Here is a 19776-nt window from a genome sequence, read left to right as displayed (position 1 = left end):
TGTTGCAAAAATAATTTCATTTGCATTGGAGTCGATGACAAAATGACCTTAATTTTCACTTGATTTCTTACCTTCGTAAATGGTCTCAATCACAAGTCTTCTTAAAAACAGCATCATGTTCATTTTGTAAATTATGGTTCCATTTAGACTAAACTGGACAATAAAGCAGGGTACGCTTTAGGGTGTGGCTACTAAGTCGGTACCACGGCGAAGTGTCCTATCAGTCAGGATAGCGGATCATATCCACTGCACTGTGTACATTTAACTAGCCATGAACTTGTTTTTGAGTGCTCAGTGATTTCCTCTAAGAACTTTGACCCTTTCTCAGTGTGTTTTCAGTTCATGTAAGTAAATCACCTAAAATGTCTGTCAGCACTCGATTGTGCTAAAAGACACACTAAAGAGTCGGCTGTTCATTTTTTTCCAGTAAGTACATTTTCTTTTAACCCTCTTTTCAATAGCCAAAATCAGCATCATACTTAATATCACAGTGAACTTTAATTACGGATGCCCCTTACTAACCAAGCTAGCTAGCTCCACCATCTCATTCAAATATGCTCACTTTGGGTTCCAAAAATCCATGAAGGCGACGGCCAAAATGCCAAACTTGAGGCTTCAAAACAGGAGTCAACAAACCATTGGGGTACGTTATGGTGGCTATGTCCCTACGTTTAAACAGTCTATGGTAGTGGAGCAGCTATAAGTCCAACCTGGCTTAGCATAGCTCTTATCCTGGCTCTGTCTTCCCTTGGCTGGCTGGGTGGTCAAGATGCCGTGGGCAGTGATTGTCCCAGGGTCTGCTGCACTTAATCCAATCCCTGCACTTCCTTTTCCAATGGCAATGAGTATATTTCTGTCATAGGCAAGGCATGCTTCAGCAAAAAAGATAAAGCATTTGCCTCAATTCTGCACCATGTTAGTTTATTGTAGCCATTTTAAGAAAACCCCAATTGTTTTAGGATGTACTTGTGCAGTCTTATACTGCTACAACTGTGCATATGTCATTTCATTGCACTTTTGGTGTTTTGTGTGTGTGATTTGAACTGAAGGGAGGAAGAATAATAAATAACAAAACCTGTAATCCTTTCATCTTCACACATCAATCAACTGTTCTAAAACTGTCACAAACACACACACGCATTTTTAATCATGACATCTTGCTATCAAGTAACCAGCACCAGTCAATCACACTGGCTAAGATCTAATTTTCAATGCATAGAGAGTTAACACCCTGTTGCCACATCTGTGTGTGCGTGTGCACATTAGATTAGAAACTTTTGATGTAATTGACATGAGTCGACTGTCCCAGCTTATGAAGAGATCAACTTCTAAGTGTCATTCTTTTGCATGGGTCAGTTTAACATACACGCATCTAAGAAAGCAGAAAGGAAATACACATGCACCGTCCACTTTATTAGATACACCTTGCTAGTACCAGGTTGGACCTTCCTTTTGAATTCACACCTGCCTTAATCCTTCGGGGCATACTTTCAACAAGTTGCTGGAAACATTCCTCAGAAACTTTGGTCCATATAGACATAATAGCATCACATGGTTGCTGCGAGTTACTGTTTCTGTCATCTCAAACCAGTCGGCCCATTCTCCTCTGACCTCGGACATCAACAAGGCATTTTCGTCCACACAACTGCCGCTCACTGGATATTTTCTCTTTTTTGGACCATTCTCTGTAAAGCCCAGAGATGGTTGTGTGAAAATCCCTGTAGATCAGCAGTGTCTGAAATACTCAGACCAGCCTGTCTGGCACCAACCACCATGCCACGTTCAAAGTCACTTAAATCCCCTTTCTTCCCCAGTCTGATGCTCGGTTTGAACTTCAGCAAGTTGTCTTGACCACGTCTACGTGTCTAAATGCATTGAGGTGCTGCCAGGTGATTGGCTGCATAGCAGTTGAACAGGTGTACCTAATAAAGTGGCCAGTGAGTGTAAATACATATATTATCACTATTTAATTCAGTTTTTTCCCTTGAACATTATACATAAATTATATGAGAAGTAATTTCAAAGCATGTAACTGGTGAAATAATCATAGCATTTAAGTCAAAACATTAGTTCTCTCCATACTACCACATACATATGTGTGTGTCTCTGGTGTGCGTGTGTGTGTGTGTGTGTGTGTGTGTGTGTGTGTGTGTGTGTGTGTGTGTGTGTGTGTGTGTTGCACTGCTTCCTGTAAGATTTGTTTGTACATTCAATAAACTATGGTTACAGAACCAATAATTCTTTACAAATTGAAACAAATTGGGTTGAGCAACAAACAAACACATTGATCCCCTGCCAGTGATAGCCCGAATCTCTGGCTGACGGACTTCTTGGCCGATTTCAATCATCAGAATAAGTGCCTCTAAATTTCAGCCTCATCAGCTTTCAAAGCGTCAAACGTGACACAAATATTTAACCTCTAAAAGCACAATTTGTGTGTTGTGAATAACTGGAATAAAATGTAACATTGTAACACAAACTAATCTATATGACATTTTAGAAATGATGAGTCCATTTACTATCTAGTATCAGTTTAAAAGCAACTCTTGAGGTGGCTTTACTTTAAATGTGCAAAAATGTATAAGAAAAAATCTAGATAACTATTGACAGTTGAACTTGAAGTAATTTCATTGCAGTTCATTTTCATTCAAGTTTATTTTCTTATTCTTTTTGTTTTCTGGGTGTCTTTCTCTCCCTCTCACTTTCACATCAACCACCAAACCACATATTAGATAGTGAGTGTATGCTCATATTTTCTTATGCTAACTACCCAGCTCATATTTATTTTAATCAAAGTGCTTTTCTTTGCCCAGAAACATAAAACACTTTTCTTTTTTGCAAAAAAAGTCTTTCCCCAAGGAAAACCTGCGTGGCTCCAGATTATAAGAACATTTACCAATGTTCAGGATGTGATGTTCCAGTCCTTTATGCCACAATCAAGGATTGGCAGTAATGCAGAAGCCCCATTCAGATGTCAAAACAGTGATGTACTAACTGACCCTAAAGCGAATTTCAGACGACACCGTCATAAATCTACTGGACCATCACACTGGCAGCGCTATTCATTATTCTCCTAATCTAAATGTCTCAGGGTGGAGTAGGAGACTGGGTGGATGAGGCTGCCATTAGGATGATCAAGTAGGCACTTTCTATGACAGTTGTCTGGAAGAATTCAACCCAAATAACATTTTCTTGCATTCCAGAACTCCCCTCTTGAAAATCACAGTCATCTAACTGCGTACTCTACCTATGCTTAGGGAAAAATACACTTAAAAGTACCAAAAGTAAAAGTACTCATAGTGCGGTAAATGTTCCCTGTGAGTGTTTTACTATTGATGTTTTTGGATAAATATTGGATCATAATTCATCCCCGATGGGAAATTGCAGTCACTTTTTGCATCGTTTTACGTAACTAAACTACATGCACAATTACAGTTACGAAACATACACAAGTTACACAAACCTGAGGGAGGTTTAGAGGAATAACTTTCTGTAGCTGTCCATATTATTGCGGAGCTGAAGGAGTCCCTGTCCAAAGATACTTTGTTGTCCCAAAAAAGGTAACTAGTAATTAAAGTTGTCAGACAAATGTAGTGCAGTAAAAAGAACATTATTTGCCTGTGACATGTAGTGGAGCAGAAGTATAAAGTAGCATAAAATGGAAAAAATTAAGTAAAGTACAAGCTCCTCGAATTCGTAGTTCAGGACTAGAGTAAATGTACTTAGTAGTTACATTCCACCACTGCGCAGGTGTGAATAATAAAATTAATAAAATTCCATTAAGATGCTTTGGTTTTGGTCCTGCTATTGTGCATGCTAGCTTATTATTAAACTATCACATTTTTGTGGCAGTGTTGTTATTAGTAACACCCGTGCTTTTCCTACTATGACCAGACAAAATGTCTGCTGTCAAAAAGGTGGAACATTGAGTTCCAAATGCATAGTGTTCTTTCTAGAATTGAGACACTTTAGGAGATGATCGTCTTGTCTCACTCATGATGACCTACAAGGATAGTCCGGAAACAAGTTATTGACCACCTACAGTGTCTCACAAAAGTGAGTAAACCTCACAATATTTGATTATATCTTTTCATCTGACAACACTGAAGAATGACACTTTACTACAATCTAAAGCAGTGAGGATAAAGCTTGTATTACAAGCTTAATTTTTCTGTCCCCTCAAAATAACACATCACACAGCCATTAATGTCTAAACCGCTGGCAACAAAAGTGAGGACACCCCTAAGTGAAAATGACTATAAAAAATTTGCCTCCAAATTAATTTTCATTAACTTGAGTATGTGTAGTAGCAGCAGATGGGATGCAAATGGGACTCTTACTAGAACATATTAACCAAACAATATATACAGTACAATAAAATCACCACGTAAATGTTGAACAATTTCTACATGTAAAGAGTAATTGGCTTGCACACCATAGTAACTGCAGTATTTAAGAACATGTACAGCCCCCAAACACACATACATAATGTATATGTTGATCTCTCTGACTCAATTATTGTATCTCTCTTACCCCCTCTCTTCTCACTCTATCTCTATCTCATAAATCACTAATGTTGGTATCAGCAGGCAGCAGTTTCCCTCTGCACAGAATCACATCTGCTCCCACACACAATCATATGAAACACGCCCACACCCTCTTGTTCTTATGTGCTTATCTCCTCTTTTTTCTCCCTTGCCCTCTGTAAAGGGCACCCCACACCAGTGGCGTTCGATGTGTGTTAGAACACACTTTTTTCCGTATAAGTCCATATATCTGCATCATCAAGACACATGTAGAACTGCAATGACGTGTAATGCCAGGATATGCTACTTTCTCTGTCAATACTTGCCAATAAGGGTTCACCAGACATCTGAAGTAAATCAGCTAAATCAGTAAATTACAGCTATAAAAGGAGGAGTCATTTAATCAGTTGGTTGGTCAGTTGACAGAAAATGAATCTGCAACATTTTTTGCAAAGATTAGGCCTAGCCATGGAAGTCATTTATTGAGCAAAAGATGTTTCCAGCTTCTTAAATGTGAGGATTTGCTGCTTTTCCTCATCTAACATTATAGTAATTTTAACATCTTTGGGTTGTGGACTGCTGATCAAACAAATATGTGGATTGGTCCCATAACTGTGGCTCTGAGAACATGTGATATGTTTTGTTTACTACTTTTTTATTGATTAAACAACAATTAATGTATAATTGATGATCCATAATGAAAAAATAATGAAAGTAGCTGCAGCCCTAACATAAATAAACAACACTGATGATACTGTTACTTTAATAACCTCTCTACTAGTCTAAGGGTGCGAGCCAACTGCATGTAAAACAATACCTAATAATAAACAGGTTTTGAACATGTATTGTGCTTTTTGTTTTCTGTGAGTTACATGAGCAAAATGGTCTCCATAGTGAAAAACAGAAAATGTATGCATATATTTTCAGTTGTTCACTATGGAGACCTTGGTCCTGTATAGAAAATATCCAGTTAACTGTTTTCTCTCTGTGTTTCTCACACCATATCTACTGCATCTGTGACATTATACTCTACATTTAGGCAATGGTTGACTTATTCATGAGTAGTTGCATTTATGAAACTGCATAATCCCTCTCTCCCCCATTTTCTTTCTCTGTCTACCTAATGGTCGTTCTCACAGGATGGGAACTTCACCAGAGTTGAAGTCATGCCTGCAGATTCATCATTCAAGACTGTGGGACAGTCCTCCTTTGTCGACTTTGGTGAGAATGTTATAGATTTGTCATTTGCTGTCATTGTTGTTTGTGTGATTGTGACGGAGTGACGGGCAGATCCATTTACAAATCTAGCTCTGGCATGTACTGTGGGGATTTGGATTGTAATTTGTTTTGACTCAAAATGTAATAAATAAAAAACCCAGGAAGGAGGTGTGTAAACGCATTCAAGATGCTTAGAAAACCTCTGAAAGTAGTACAAGTTGAACTGGGCCAGAGGATACTCAAAAGTGTCTTGACCCTTATATCTGTATGTGTGTGTGTCGCAGATCCATTCCTCTCCTAAGTCCTTTAAGCTCCCTCTGCATTTGAAGCTGTGTAGTTTCAAAGGCTTCCAAATACGACTGTCTGATCTTTTTGGCTTTAGAATTTTCACTACAGCTCTCAAATCACATAACTTTCTTTCCCTATACAGACACACCACAAATGGTCTCCCCTTACCAGGCTAATCTCGTGCGTGCACACACAGCTGCAGACACACACTCCCACACAACACACTCTGATACACAAACTCAATCCAACACAGAGCCAGATTTTTCTGCACAGCTTATCCCCTTAAACAATCTTGGCCAGTTGTATTCATTGTTCAGCTCAGCTTTACATTTATCCGCAGCAAATCTGCGCTGGCTCTCTAATCTCCTGGCTGCAGTCTGTGCACCACAAAGTGGCCCCTGGTCGCTCTTGTCAGAGCTACCACCTCAGCCAGGCAAGAGGGAGAGTCGTGGGGGCTTCTTATACTTGTTATTGCAGTTAAATACCAATCCAATGTTTTACAGCAGACAAATAACATGAGGAATATCTGAATGGAAAGCTGATGATGATGATGATGATAATAATGATAATAATAATAATAATAATAATAAAAAAATAATAATAAAAATAAAATATTCCTCCTGCTTTCACCCACTGCTGTTGAGATGGCCCTGAACAATGCACTGTACCTTCAGTTGCTATAATGTAGCTGGTCAGGTGCCAAAGTACAAGACTTCCCTAAATATGTGCTTGTTAGAAGCTTGGTGATGTAGGGGCAACTCCCAAGGTTAGCTGTAGAATTACTGTCGCTGACAAGCTAATTGCTAGCGTAGCTGTCTGTAAACCTTGTGTATGGAGCATTTTATAGTCTTCCCATGTTTTGGACATATTCCGGCCCTACATTGGCTCAAAGGTCAACAATGTTGAGACAATTTGCAATTGGTTTCTGGCGAGAATTTGTGTGTCAAAGTTAACCAAAGGTGAACTCAACGCAAAAGATTCCTTAGGATTTATTTCAACCCAGCGAGAGTATTCACTGATTGCGGGGACTCTTTTGAAATTGATTTAGGCCCAGAATTTCTGTTTTAAATACTGATGAGACTGGGCCATAAGGCCGCAGCAGCCAAGCTTCTGAGTGTACTGGATTCAGCAAGGGTTTTAATGTGTTAAAGGAAGATTGTGTTGCTTTTTCTTTCCAAAGTTACATAGTGTCACCAGATTTGCTTTTTGTGCAAAGCAGTAATCTCTGTGGTGTTTTTGCATTGCACTTCTCAGAGATCACTTATACATTCAGCATCATATCACATTCTTTCCTGCAGCAGTAGTCCTTGAGAGAGGGAAGTAGGATTGTCAAAAAAGTCTGCACAGACAGTGTTCCCAGTAATTCAGGAGAAGCAACATGGGACTTCTTAATGTCTGGAGGGGGAAACACTGCAGTGTGCCCACTTATGTGCCTGCACATTTCTTCTGGTGTATTGATTCCAGACTATCAAACCCAAGTGGAAAATGCATCATTTCCTTATAACCTGTGGATTTTTCCCTGGGAAGACCAGACAATAAATACTAAATCAATTGGCAGTACAGAATTTAATTGTATTGAAATGGTATTACATTTACTGTGACTTTAAAAGTATGATAAGAATCAGATATAATATCCTAACAAGCTTACAGCATTTTTTGGTTTATAGCTTTGTTGTCCCCCCCCATTTTGCCTCATTTTGCCTGTGTGACCTTATCACTCTGTCTGAGCTATGTGCTGTCGTTAGCTGTGTAATGTTCGATGCATTTTTAATTAACTTTTAGGGCTCGTGTGGCACTCATGCACATGAGCACACACAGACATGGACGTGTGCACAAAGATAAACACTTCCTTAGTGGCAAGATTAATCTGTTAATCTTATTGCAGCAAGGGGTGTCCATCAAATATTTAGTGAACAAACTTGCCCTTCCCCAATTGGCAATAATGTATGAGCCAGAGGGTAAATGACCTATATGCTGTGTGTGTGTGTGTGTGTGTGTGTGTGTGTGTGTGTGTGTGTGTACAGTATGTGTGTGTCTGTATGTCACGAGGGAGTCTGTCTCACAGCATGTTTGTGTAATTTGCTTGCAAGTGTGTGTGTGTGCGTGTTTAATTCATCCTCTCTGGGGGCGGCAACCTTTTTTTATTTTTATTTTTTTTGTTCAAATCTCGACAAAAACTTTTTCATTTCTTTAATCTTTTTCTCTCTGTTTTTTTATCCCCTTCCTCCTTCGGCTTGGAAATGTCACTTCAAGACGTTGCCCTCGTTAGCTGGGGATTGAAGCCTTTGAGGGTCACGCTTCTAATAATCTGCCAAATTCTGGGAGAAAGATGCCTTGCAGAATATAACATCTCTTTTTTTTTTTTTTTTTTTTGTATTCTCGTTTTGTCTGCTTGACTCAGCCCCTCCTCGGCTGTCGCTGTCTATCTTCATTTCTCTTGATCTACTGTATATCTGCTATCTGTGGCTTACTCGCTTTTCAGACTCGTTTTCCTTCTCCCTTTTATTCTTCATCTAAACAGCTTTTGGTGTCATTGTTATTAAGTATGTGGAGGAGGACTCTGTAGTGATCCGCTATCACCCTCTCTATCTTTCTTAGTCCCTTTCTTTTTCTAGGATGTTGAGTATTCATAAAAGCTTCACCGCTCACTATTTACTTTGCTTAAGAGATTCTAAATTTGTCATGATCAATGTTTTACAATATGTAGAGCAAGAATACCCAACACTGTTTAAAGAAAATATGTTGTGGTGTGATAAGCAATAGTTGAATAAGGGATTACAGTTGAGGCCAGATTATATCACACACAGTGAATCAAATAATGTTAGACTTTAATTTGAAACATATTCTTCCCTCTAACTATATCTCAGTGTTTTTCTGTATCTCAAACTCTCATATTGTTAGGCGGAGAGGAAAAAAAGAAATGCTCCGTGCCAATGAGAGTAGAGTTAGTGTTTGTTATTAAATCAATGGCGCTGAATGGGAGACTGGGTATGAGTCAGAGGAGATTGGATCTGACAAGAAATGCACACAAAACTGAACGAAAACCTGCACTCTTAGGCAAAAACTCTTTAAATATTTTAATGCCACAAGTCCAAAATAGATGCATTTTAGCCTGAAGCAAGCCCTGTCCTTTCTTTTATATTCTTCTGTAGCTGTAAGACCCACATGCAGCTTGAAAGTAATATAATGGTCCCTTCTTCTCAGTGTTTAATATATACAGTACAAGTTGCCATGGTCATGTGCAGAAGTCAAACTTAATCTAAATGTTCAGCCACCCAAACAGCAAGGCTCTGGGGATGGCAGTGTTGGTCAGTCAGTTGCTCCACCACTTCGGTTGTGAAATAACTACTAGGTTAGGTCAATTTTTTTATTCACGTTCATTGTCCCCAGAGGATGAATCTTCTGACTTTTGTGATCCTCTGACTTTCCTGTGGCGCCGCATAAAGTTGACATTTCTGGTTTTTAGTGAATTATCTCGACAACTACTGGATGGATGGCTTTGGAATTTGGTTCAGTAGGTGAACTCTTGAGCTGCTGATAAATGTGTTATATTATTCGGGCCCAAGTCCAGTTAACCAATCCAAGTGCATACTTACGGTTAGAGTATAGAATGCAAATCCAATAAAATGTCACAAAGCTCAGCTTTGAAACATTTTGTTATAATGAATGAAACCCTCTCTGACACAGTCATAACAAATAGACAGTTATATGAATCACTGTTCAGTGGGTTTCTGCAGTTGTTGCAGTTTTTGTGTCTATCTCCCGTTTTCCTACTTTACTAACTATATTTATTCTCTTATCTACCTACCTACTTAAATTGTACTCCTACTGCATCAGCCTTTCATTTTCTCACTTTTTGGTATTATCATTCGGTGTTTGTCTCTGTGTGTGGCCATCTTATGAGCCCATCTGACCGGCTTCTCTCCAGGCTAATTAAAGAGCACATCCTGAATGACCACAGGGAAGCTGAATGAAAGAGGAGACAGTGAGGCAAATGAAAGAGTGAGGGGTAATGGCGCACTTCAAAGATGACATGATGTGAGATGGAAAAGAGGGTAAAAAATATAAAGATAGGCCAATGTGGGTGATTTAGAGAGGGAGGCGGTGAATGAAGGAATGAAAGGAAAGAAGAGAGAGAGCAGCGTTGCATCCCTGTGTGATCTGAACTGGGAACCGCACTGTTTTCACTCTATCTGTCTATATCTACCTGTGCGTTTATGTCTCCCACTACTGTCTGTCTTGTAGGGGTGGGGGAAAATTAGGGGCATGTTTTTACTAGGGCTGGGTACGTTAACGCGTTATTATCACGTTAACGCATTAATTAATTAACGGCGACTGACCATGGGTAACGGGAAGGGTAGGGGTGAGGATGTTGATCAGCCAGCACAGTCTCTCCTTCCGTGTTGTTAGTGTGTGTGAGTAGACGGCTGAGTGCAGACGCACAGGAGGGGGCGGGGCGGGGCTGCGTGGTGAGGGAGAGAGAGAGGAGAAAACGCTGGCAGGACTTTACAGAAACATATTAATTAACTCAGCATCAAACTATATCTGTATAAACGGTTTTGTCTAATTTTATATCTCTTTTGAAATGATATCGGTATACCTTATTATACCAATATACCACCCAGCCCTAATAATTATAATACATACGATTTAAAAAAGTGACACTATGGCAAGAGTTAATGTAAGAGAAGTTAAGTCAATTCATATTTGTGAGGGAATTTACTAAAAATATATTTATAGTGTTTACTCAGTTCACTACATTTTTATTTGTATTACACAGTTGGTATTTACATGTTTACATGTTTAAATCATTACATTTGAATCTGTAAATCAGCTACAATATTAAGCAGAATCTACCTCTGTGTTTTCCTTGCATTTACTTCAGTCTAACTCCTGCTAGCTTCTGATTGGTTAGTTCAGTCACATGAGAGGCGGAATAAGAAAGTGCTGTGTATGAAAGTTATCAGTCTCCATCCTGTCGTTTCTTCTTATAAACAGTGTTCCAACCACCACACATCGAACCCCCACGTTACACAACACACGCTGTCAGTGTGTGCATTACATGCGTGCCTAATTAATTAATAATTAATTCAAACGGATTGGCTTTTTGACAGTGACTGCTCTACTCATTAATGGGAAGGTTCAGACTACTTAACGGAACATGACTTACCATACATCTCTTTGCATGTAATTTAATTTCATGTTGTTGAATGTGTTTTCAGAGTGTTATGATATTTTGGCTCTTGTCTCTGAATGATCCTTAGTAAAAGGCTAAGAGTCGTCTTACAATATTCGTTGAAGATACCAGTCCATTAAATGAAAGTCATTCCTTTTTGATGATATAAATGTACTAATCTTGTATTTTACTTTATCTAGTGTTATGGCTGGCCACAACTCACTTTAGGGCTGTATGCGTGCTAGAGGTGTGACAATATACTTAGCTCACGAGACGAGGTGTTACACAATATTGGGTTCATGAGAACGAGACAATATTTTAACACTATTTTTAAGAAATCTTCAATGATGAAATATATGACATGAAAAAAAAGTCCTTTATTCGACTGAAAGTCACAAAATGCAAAACAATGGAGGTACATTTTGAAATGCTGCTTACATATGCCGTGGCACTAGATCACATAGCACCTCTAATGTGCACCAATTTTAACATATAGAGGTTTTAAGATTTTATGTCAAGTACCGCTTTCAGCCGAATTAATAGGAAATGTTTGTACAGTATATTGAACCCTTTTTCAAAAACATTTCTCTTTTTTCCTCCCACTCTTTTTGCCATTAAAGTAACATCTCAGATACATGACTGACCTTCCCACAGCACCAAACAGGAACAATTAATTTGGATCCATGTTTTATGTTTGTTTTACCGATTTGCTGTCTGAGTAGAGCCCACAGGCTGCACACATTGTCTAAGCTTGAGATGTGTATGTGTGTGTGTGTGTGTGTGTGTGTGTGTGTGTGTGTCTGCATGTTGACGTGCATGTGTACTGGTACATTCACAGATGCCTGCAGGAATCTGTCCACACTCCTGTGTTTGTGTGCTAGCAGTTTTTTTTATTTTTTCCAGCTCTAGACTCTTAATAGATGCACAGCATATGCCAGACAAAACAGGCCCATCTGCCTTATCACTGAGGTAATTGCATTTTTCAAAGTGACAGCGGCCGATGCATAATTCATCATTAGGTAAAGCACAGCGAAGTTCCACAGCCAAGTGTGTCAGCTAGCTTTACTGCAGGTAGGATGGAGGGAGGCTGCTTTGCGACCAGCAGCTCAACTGAGATAGGGAGATTTTTTCAGACAGCTAAACAGGAACGCGTTTGGAAGTGATATTTAAAATCGGAAAGGAGAGAGAGAGAGAGAGGGAGAGGTGTGTGTGTGTGTGTGTGTGTGTGCAGGTAAGTCAGCATGTTAACAGGACAGCCTATTTCTCTCTGCTCTTCCCTCAGGCGTTCTTTCTCCACTCATCTTATTATATTGTGTTACATCCAACCTCTCCTCCTCTCCCTCTTTTCTGTCTGCCTCATTCTCGCCTCAACCATTGCATACCTTTCGCACTGTTTTTTCTTACCGTCATTTCCCTTTGTGTCTTTTTCTCTTTCACTGGCTGTCTTGTCATGTTTTCAACCAGTCTACTCTCTCTCGCACTCGCTTTTGCTTTTTAAGTCTCACATTCTCCATCGCTTTCCGTCTCAGTCTCGGGCTCCTTCAGAAATGGGTGTACCTGTAAAACAGAGGTACTGGAGTGCTGCTTGGCAGGTTAGGATCAGAGCCAGTCGTGTAAGCAGTATCGCATAACAGCATACATCTGCGTTTATGTGACAGCCATCCCTCCAGACCATATTAATGAAGTAAAAATGTGGCAGTGGGAAAAATAAAATCCTCTAATCAAGCATCATTTTGTGATATCCCTCACATTTAGAAATATTCCAATCCATATGCAAATGATTGAGTCTCCCGGGTTTACAGTTTCCAAGTTCAGATATTAATTTGCACATTTTAATATGCAATTTGATGCAAATTACAAAGTACATCTGACACAAAAGTGTCCTTCATTGAAGGAAAACCTGCTTTTCCCTCTTTCTTATTCCAATATCTGCTGTGCAGTAATTATGCATGAGTAGTACTCTCAATTATGAGGCCCCACCCACCGTGATCTACACACTAATTATCACTTTATTTTTGAATTAATTTTAAAATGTTATCGTGTTGTGTATTGAAAGGGAAATCCACAGCTTCCATTTTGTGTTTGCACCCGCCATTAAAATATACCAGAGGTTTTCAGGCTGTGAGGCACGCCTCCCCAGGAGATGTGCAGGAGAGTTGAAGGAGGGGCCGCGGAGAAAGAGACATGAGGCAAAGCTACTGTGTGAGGTGAAAGGGACAGGTAGATGCTGGTGTTCTAAAAACAACGAGAAGTTAGTTTTTTGTAGTTTGATTCACTGATTTGTCCCGCTTGTCAACACTGTCAGCAGTTTAGCTGCAGTTGTGGCTGCACGCAGCTCGTGGAGACAATTAAAGTCATAACTCCCGTTAAATCTGAACACAAACATGATGTATATTTTTTTAGATTCAGTGTGACTGAGAATATCATTATCTTTCCGATTCTTCATCCTATCTTTTTATTGTGAATAAACACCCCTAAATCGGACTTGAGAATCATCACATTTTTCAGTTTTATTCAGTATTGAAGTCATTCAGTGATAGTTGTCTGTACATGTGTTCATGGGTACATTGCAAACAGGAACAGTTAACAGCATACTTTTGACAATTATACCAAAAGATGCAGAAATATGGAAAAGATTTTAAAAAAGCTCAAGTTGTAGCCCACAGCTAACTAACTGACTGATTTTAAAGTAATTAATTAATGAAGATGCTCTCCCTTGGCTTCCTACTAGTGTAACTGGGTTCCTAGTTATAGAGAAATATAAAAAAAATAAAAAACCTAGTATGTCCTCCATTCAGGCTTGTAACAAATTTACAGGTATTGTTATGAGACACAGGCTTCTGGCAGCATCCCACCAAGTTCGTTTATGCATATTATGATTTGCATTGTTATTTGTGCTGTGCTGTACTCTACTATGAATGGCCATGTGTCACACAATGCATATCTGCACAGTCTCTGTATAATCTCTCGTAGTCTCTCTGTCTTTCTCTCATGCTGTTGTCTTTACTCATTCTCTCTCCTGTTTTCTCTCCGCTTCTCTGCCCTGTCCTTCCCTGGCCTCTCCTCTCCTCACCGCCCTCTCCGTTTCAACCCACACCTGCAGTTTCCTCCCTCTGCGAGACTCTCAGCCAATCTCCATCACACCACGCATTGTCAGCGGGAGGGAGAGATGAAAAAACGGGAGGGAGGGAGGGAGGGAGGGACGGAGAGAATGATGGTGAATAAAGAGGAGGAGAGATGGACAGAGAAACAGCGGCATTAAGATTGAGAAGGGAGTGCTAAACGGAGGGGGAAAGAGTGACTGACAGAAATGAGAAGAGAAGAGAGTGGAGGAAGGCAGGAGAAGACTGGTGAAGGAGAGCATAACGATAATAAAAGAGAGACAGATGAATAGATGGATGAAAGAATGTATTCATGGAGGACAGGACATGTGGGGCAGAGGGAATTAACATTAGTGTGTGTGTGTGACTGTGTGTGGCAGAACCGACAGAATGGCGAGTGACAACCTCTGTAGGACTGAATTAGCACTCATTCAGTCTCTTTGTACTTGATTCTCTCCTTACAGTAGCTCAGCATCTACACGCCATGTCTCTATCTGCACTTCAAAACATGTTCAAATGTTGCACTTGATGCACTTGTATTCATTATTAGGGCTCGAGCATGAAACATGCGAGGACCATATTGGAATTGAGGGAATTCTTTCTTTCTTTCGCCAAAATGAATCCCATTTTTGTCAGCCTAAACATGCTCAAAAACTGTGTGATAAAGTGTGTTCAAAATTTGATGATTGCACATGGGCATGGCAGAATGGCTCACTAGCGTCCCCTACAGAGCAGCCTCAGGGCCACGTTTCACCGAATTGTATGAAGTTTTTGTGGCAGATGTATCATGTCCAAACCTACAAAGAAAGCCTCAAGGAGCGATGCCCTAAACCCAACAGGAAGTCATCCATTTTGAATTCAATGGTAATTTTTGCCGATTCACAGGTTACATACTTTAATGAACTCCTCCAAGAGAATTAATCCAATCAACTTCAAATTTTTGCTGTGCAAACTAAAGGCACTGATGATGAAAAGTTGTGCCATCTGTGAGTTTTGGATCGATGGGCGTGTCCGTGACATGGTGTCATGAAAAACAAAGTTGTTATAACTACACTCTGCATGCTCACATCTGTACCAAAATTTACATGTACGATAACAGTCCCACCCTGAACACATCCATTTGTCAACATTTACTAAAAGTCTTAGCGACATGAAGTGTCAAGTTGTACTACTCCTAGCAGGTTGGCCACACCCACCTCAAAACAGTCTCCTTAAGACATTGAGAATGCTATGCTGTGAAGCTGGTCAGTTTTCGCATTACGGCGTGTTTGTGGCGTGGCGTCGAAGTTCGATGCTTTGCCATGAAACAAAAAGTTGTTGTAACTTCACTGTACATACTCATATCTGTACCAAATTTCACATGTGTGATAAAGACAAATAGGAGGCAGCATTTACCTACTCCTCCTCCCCCCTCACCCGGGCTGCTCTCTTAGCGATTCTGCTCTTTTGTCATCACATGTGACATTAGAGCTTATCTTTATAAAAAAACACATGAATTAAGCTTTGCATGTGTTCCTGGATTAGCGGGTGTCGCTTCTTCTGCAACAAAGAAGTTAAGGACAGTCGCCTTGTGTGATGATCTGCTGGGAGGGGCTTCTCTCCTGCCCATGTGTGTATGCTGCTCTCTGTCACTCTGTTTAGAGACAACTGACAAATAAGTTGAATAGGTACGTCATTTTAAAAACACAACAACAAACAGCAGTGACACTATTTCTAATAATTATAGTGGCTGGGCAGATTTTGATATTTCATGGAGGAAATATCTGGGAAATTGAAACTCCAGGAGAGCAGTGTTGAGAATGACAGAGAAATCTAAAGGATTGGCATGCATGGGACGCATATTTCATCATTTATGAGACTCCGATCATTGATATCATATATCTCTCTAATAAAGGCAGGAATCTGTGTGTGTGTGTGTGTGTGTGTGTGTGTGTGTTATGTTGAGAACCGTTCATCAAATCAACTTGTCACACGGCAGTTCTGTTGCTGCGGACCCAAAGGAGTGCAGTCTCGCATTTGGTGCAATTTAGACACGCGACACATTCAGAATGAATAAACTACAGTACAGTTTAGGGTACGCTCACGGGGGCGGGGCTTATACGCAGCGATGGGTAGTGACTTGCTGAAACGGACTTATTGTCATCACGCAGGTTTGATATGGAATGAATGTGTTCAAACGGAGTTGTAAGAGCTTTATGAAGTGTTGATTTTTTCTGTTCAAATCTTACACATTGTACCTTTTTAATACATCGCTTCATGGTAATGAGTCAAATAATCAAAAAAATTTGCCCAGGTGTGAAATTGGATGTAAACCTGACATGTCATTTCATTATTACAGTATGTGCCACCTTTAAATTATGCGAAACATTACCTTGAAAATGGACATAATTAAAAATTTATGAAATGCAGTGTAACTTCTAAAGAGATTTCCTCATTTTTTATATCAGCCTTTACCATTTCTCTCTCTCTTTTTCTCTGCGCACTGTAAAAGAAATGTTTTATCTTTATAGAGATTTATAGCACAAAAAATTTGTATGCTTTCATGTTTCTTCATACAGCCATAAACACTAAGCAGTACCCATCCATAGTTGGGACCTGTGTTTTTAATTATTTAAAAAAAAAAAATGTTATTGAATCCAGCATTTTTCATTGTCAGTGTGAATGACTAACAAGACAGTTTGATCGAGATGTGATGGTCCGTGTCAGCATACTATTGAATATTTCTCTCAAGATTTTTAGCATTTTAAATGTGCGTTTTGGTCAGCCATTGACTTGAGAGTATTATAAAACAAGGGACTGCAGCTTTAAGCTAACTCTGATACAATACATGATTATAATATGCATATGCCCCCTTTACAAAGAAAATAAATAATACATTCATCTAACTTTGGAAACAAATATTACAACCTCAGGTGAAACACAGACAGTTTAACATTTGTCTTATGATTTTAACTATTTACTAGTACATAAAAGGATTTATCGGATCTTTTGCAGTGTATCTCCTTATCTCTGTTACTTTTTCTCCCCCTTTCTGCCTCCCACTCAGTTGTCTCTGACAGCCACGTTCAGTTTCTCCTCCTCCCCTGTGTTGTACTGTCGTTCATCATCAGTGTCATTCACTTTTCCTGTTCCACATGGCACAACATCTGTTTGGGAGTGTTGCACTTGCCCTGTTGAAAAGGATTCAGATAAACTGTGCTATGAGAAGCCTGGAAGCAGTTTCAGCGCTTTTTATGTCTGGTGTCAATTTACCTGCCAACCCCTGAACCCAGGGAGCATCTGCTGTGTCTTTATGAAACAGCCAAATCTCAAAAGCTGTGCGGCACACCAAATATCAGATGTGTCTTTTTGTTAAACAGCAGTGAATTGATCAGAAAACGTGTTTACTACAATATTGGTATGTTCCTTACTCTTTTTTTTGACATGTTCAGATACTTTTCTCTACCTTTCTCACAGACTTGTCATTACAGGAAAAGCTCAGTAAAGTAATACCATTAATGATGGTCTCACTCAATTTACGTGGCCTAGTAAGCCATGACAAATGAGCCATGCATGCATTGTACCCAAACGCTGGAACTGTAATTCTAATGCAGTGCTTACTAGGATTACTAGATACACATGTGATCTTCCTGCTTTGACATGTCTAAATATCTGCAGTGAAAAAATGTCTGTAACATAATCATTATGTTGATAAAGAATGACCCCACACCTTTGCAACGACTAGACAGTAAACCAAATGCATCTAATTAATGATGTTATCAGTTACACACCTAAATTAAGTCATTTTACACATATCACAAAAGCCGTGTTTCAATCAATGTTTTTTTATGCGCATTTTGAAGTATTGCATTAGAAAATGTTGACGGAAATGGCAAAATAAAAAAATAAAAAACAACTTAATTTTGCCCCAAACAATTACGCCCACTTTAGATGGTTTTTGTGTTGTCAAAATCTTACTCTTTCACAAGAAAAAATATTATTTTCTGCAAAGCTAGACCAGTGAGTTCTTGCTAAATAAATGATTAATCAATTCATTGATTAAATAATCTTTTCAGATCGTTTAACAATCATTATGATCAAAGTAAATGTAAGAAGTTATTGTGTTTTTAGGTCATATTGGTAATCCTTAATTGCATATTGAATTTTGAAATAAGCTGCAATTGGAGGCACCACACTCTGTTTAGCAACGCACTGCCACATGAAGAGGGATTTTATTTATGTGTAGTATGGGCTTTCACAGAGGCCTCATTTTCTTTATGTTAATACTGTAGTGGATATGTGCACTACTCTGCACCTCAAATCTGTGTTTCTGGCTTTACAGAACTGAAGACCTGAAGACACAGAGAACCAACAAGTAGATCACAATGGTGTCTGTTCTGGCAGATGTAAATGTGGTGAAAAGTAATTCATCATTCAGTCAACAACTTAAACGAGAGGTGGTTTTGTCATTCAAGTGTGTGTGTGTGTGTGTGTGTGTGTGTCTGGTGCACTGAAGTGTTTTTCAGCTTTGAAGAGCTGTTGTTTTGATTTGGGAGGCTCTGTCTCTGTTTGTACATTAGATGAAGTCTGCATGGCATTATGATAATAATTAATAGTGTTGAAAATCAGTGGAGAAAATGACACTTCAAGTCAACTCACATTATTAAAAGGCATCAAAGAGACAAGTGCTGCTTGGATGTGTGTTTGCTCGTAGGAAACAAGCAGGTGTTCCTGTGATCCGGCTCACACCCGGAAAAAACACAACAAAACAGCAACAATTTTCTTTGTTGCCAGAAACTGTGCTGTGCTCAAAGTTGACTCCGGAGCAAATCCATGGCATTCTGATGGAGTGAAAATATTAAAATAGCACAGTTTTAGAAAACAAAGGATCACGCTTCCCAGTAGTTCAATCCCAAGGTTGTTGCTTCTCTATATAATTCTCTCTTTCTGCGTCTGGCAGACGGTGATGGATACCAGGACCACCTCCTCCCAGTTTGTTTTGATGAAGTCTGTCGACGCAGCGGCATCTACCTGGCCAAGTCAGGCTCAAAAGAGGTACATAATACACACACACACACACACACACACACACACACACACACACACACACACACACACACACACACACACACACACACACACACACACACACACACACACACACGCGTACCTATCCAACAGTGCACCGTCGGAGTAAACTGCCAAGTGTGGACCTGTGTTTCCAGTCCTTTTGAAGTAAAATAAATATAATACAAAATTTACTTTTACTGTCTTTTAACATAATATTACTGCAAATTTGCTTTTTTTTGCTTTTTAAAGAAATTGCCAAGAGGGGACTTAGATCCTTAAACGATAGCTACCTATCCAAGAGGGGACCTCCATTGTTATGCAGTGGAACTGTCTGTGCTCATTCTCACCTAATGAGTGTTTTTACCTTCAAAGACTTTCTTTGTTTCTTTCAAAAATGGATAATTTAACTTTAATGTGA

General features: G+C 39.4%; 1 protein-coding gene across 1 annotated transcript in view; it reads left to right on the top strand.

Moving 5' to 3' along the window:
- Positions 1-19776, top strand: part of itfg1 (integrin alpha FG-GAP repeat containing 1) — a 171127-nt gene that overhangs the window by 41172 nt on the left and 110179 nt on the right. The window contains exons 8-9 of the mRNA XM_046032525.1: positions 5666-5747; positions 19249-19343. Coding sequence (XP_045888481.1) covers positions 5666-5747; positions 19249-19343 — 177 coding nt within the window. The remainder of the gene's footprint in view (positions 1-5665; positions 5748-19248; positions 19344-19776) is intronic.

This window comes from Micropterus dolomieu, linkage group LG20 (assembly GCF_021292245.1).
Source record: "Micropterus dolomieu isolate WLL.071019.BEF.003 ecotype Adirondacks linkage group LG20, ASM2129224v1, whole genome shotgun sequence".
In the NCBI taxonomy this organism is placed as follows: Eukaryota; Metazoa; Chordata; class Actinopteri; order Centrarchiformes; family Centrarchidae; genus Micropterus; species Micropterus dolomieu.
The sequence above is the reverse complement of the archived record's forward strand: the minus strand, read 5'-3'. Positions and strand labels throughout refer to the sequence as shown.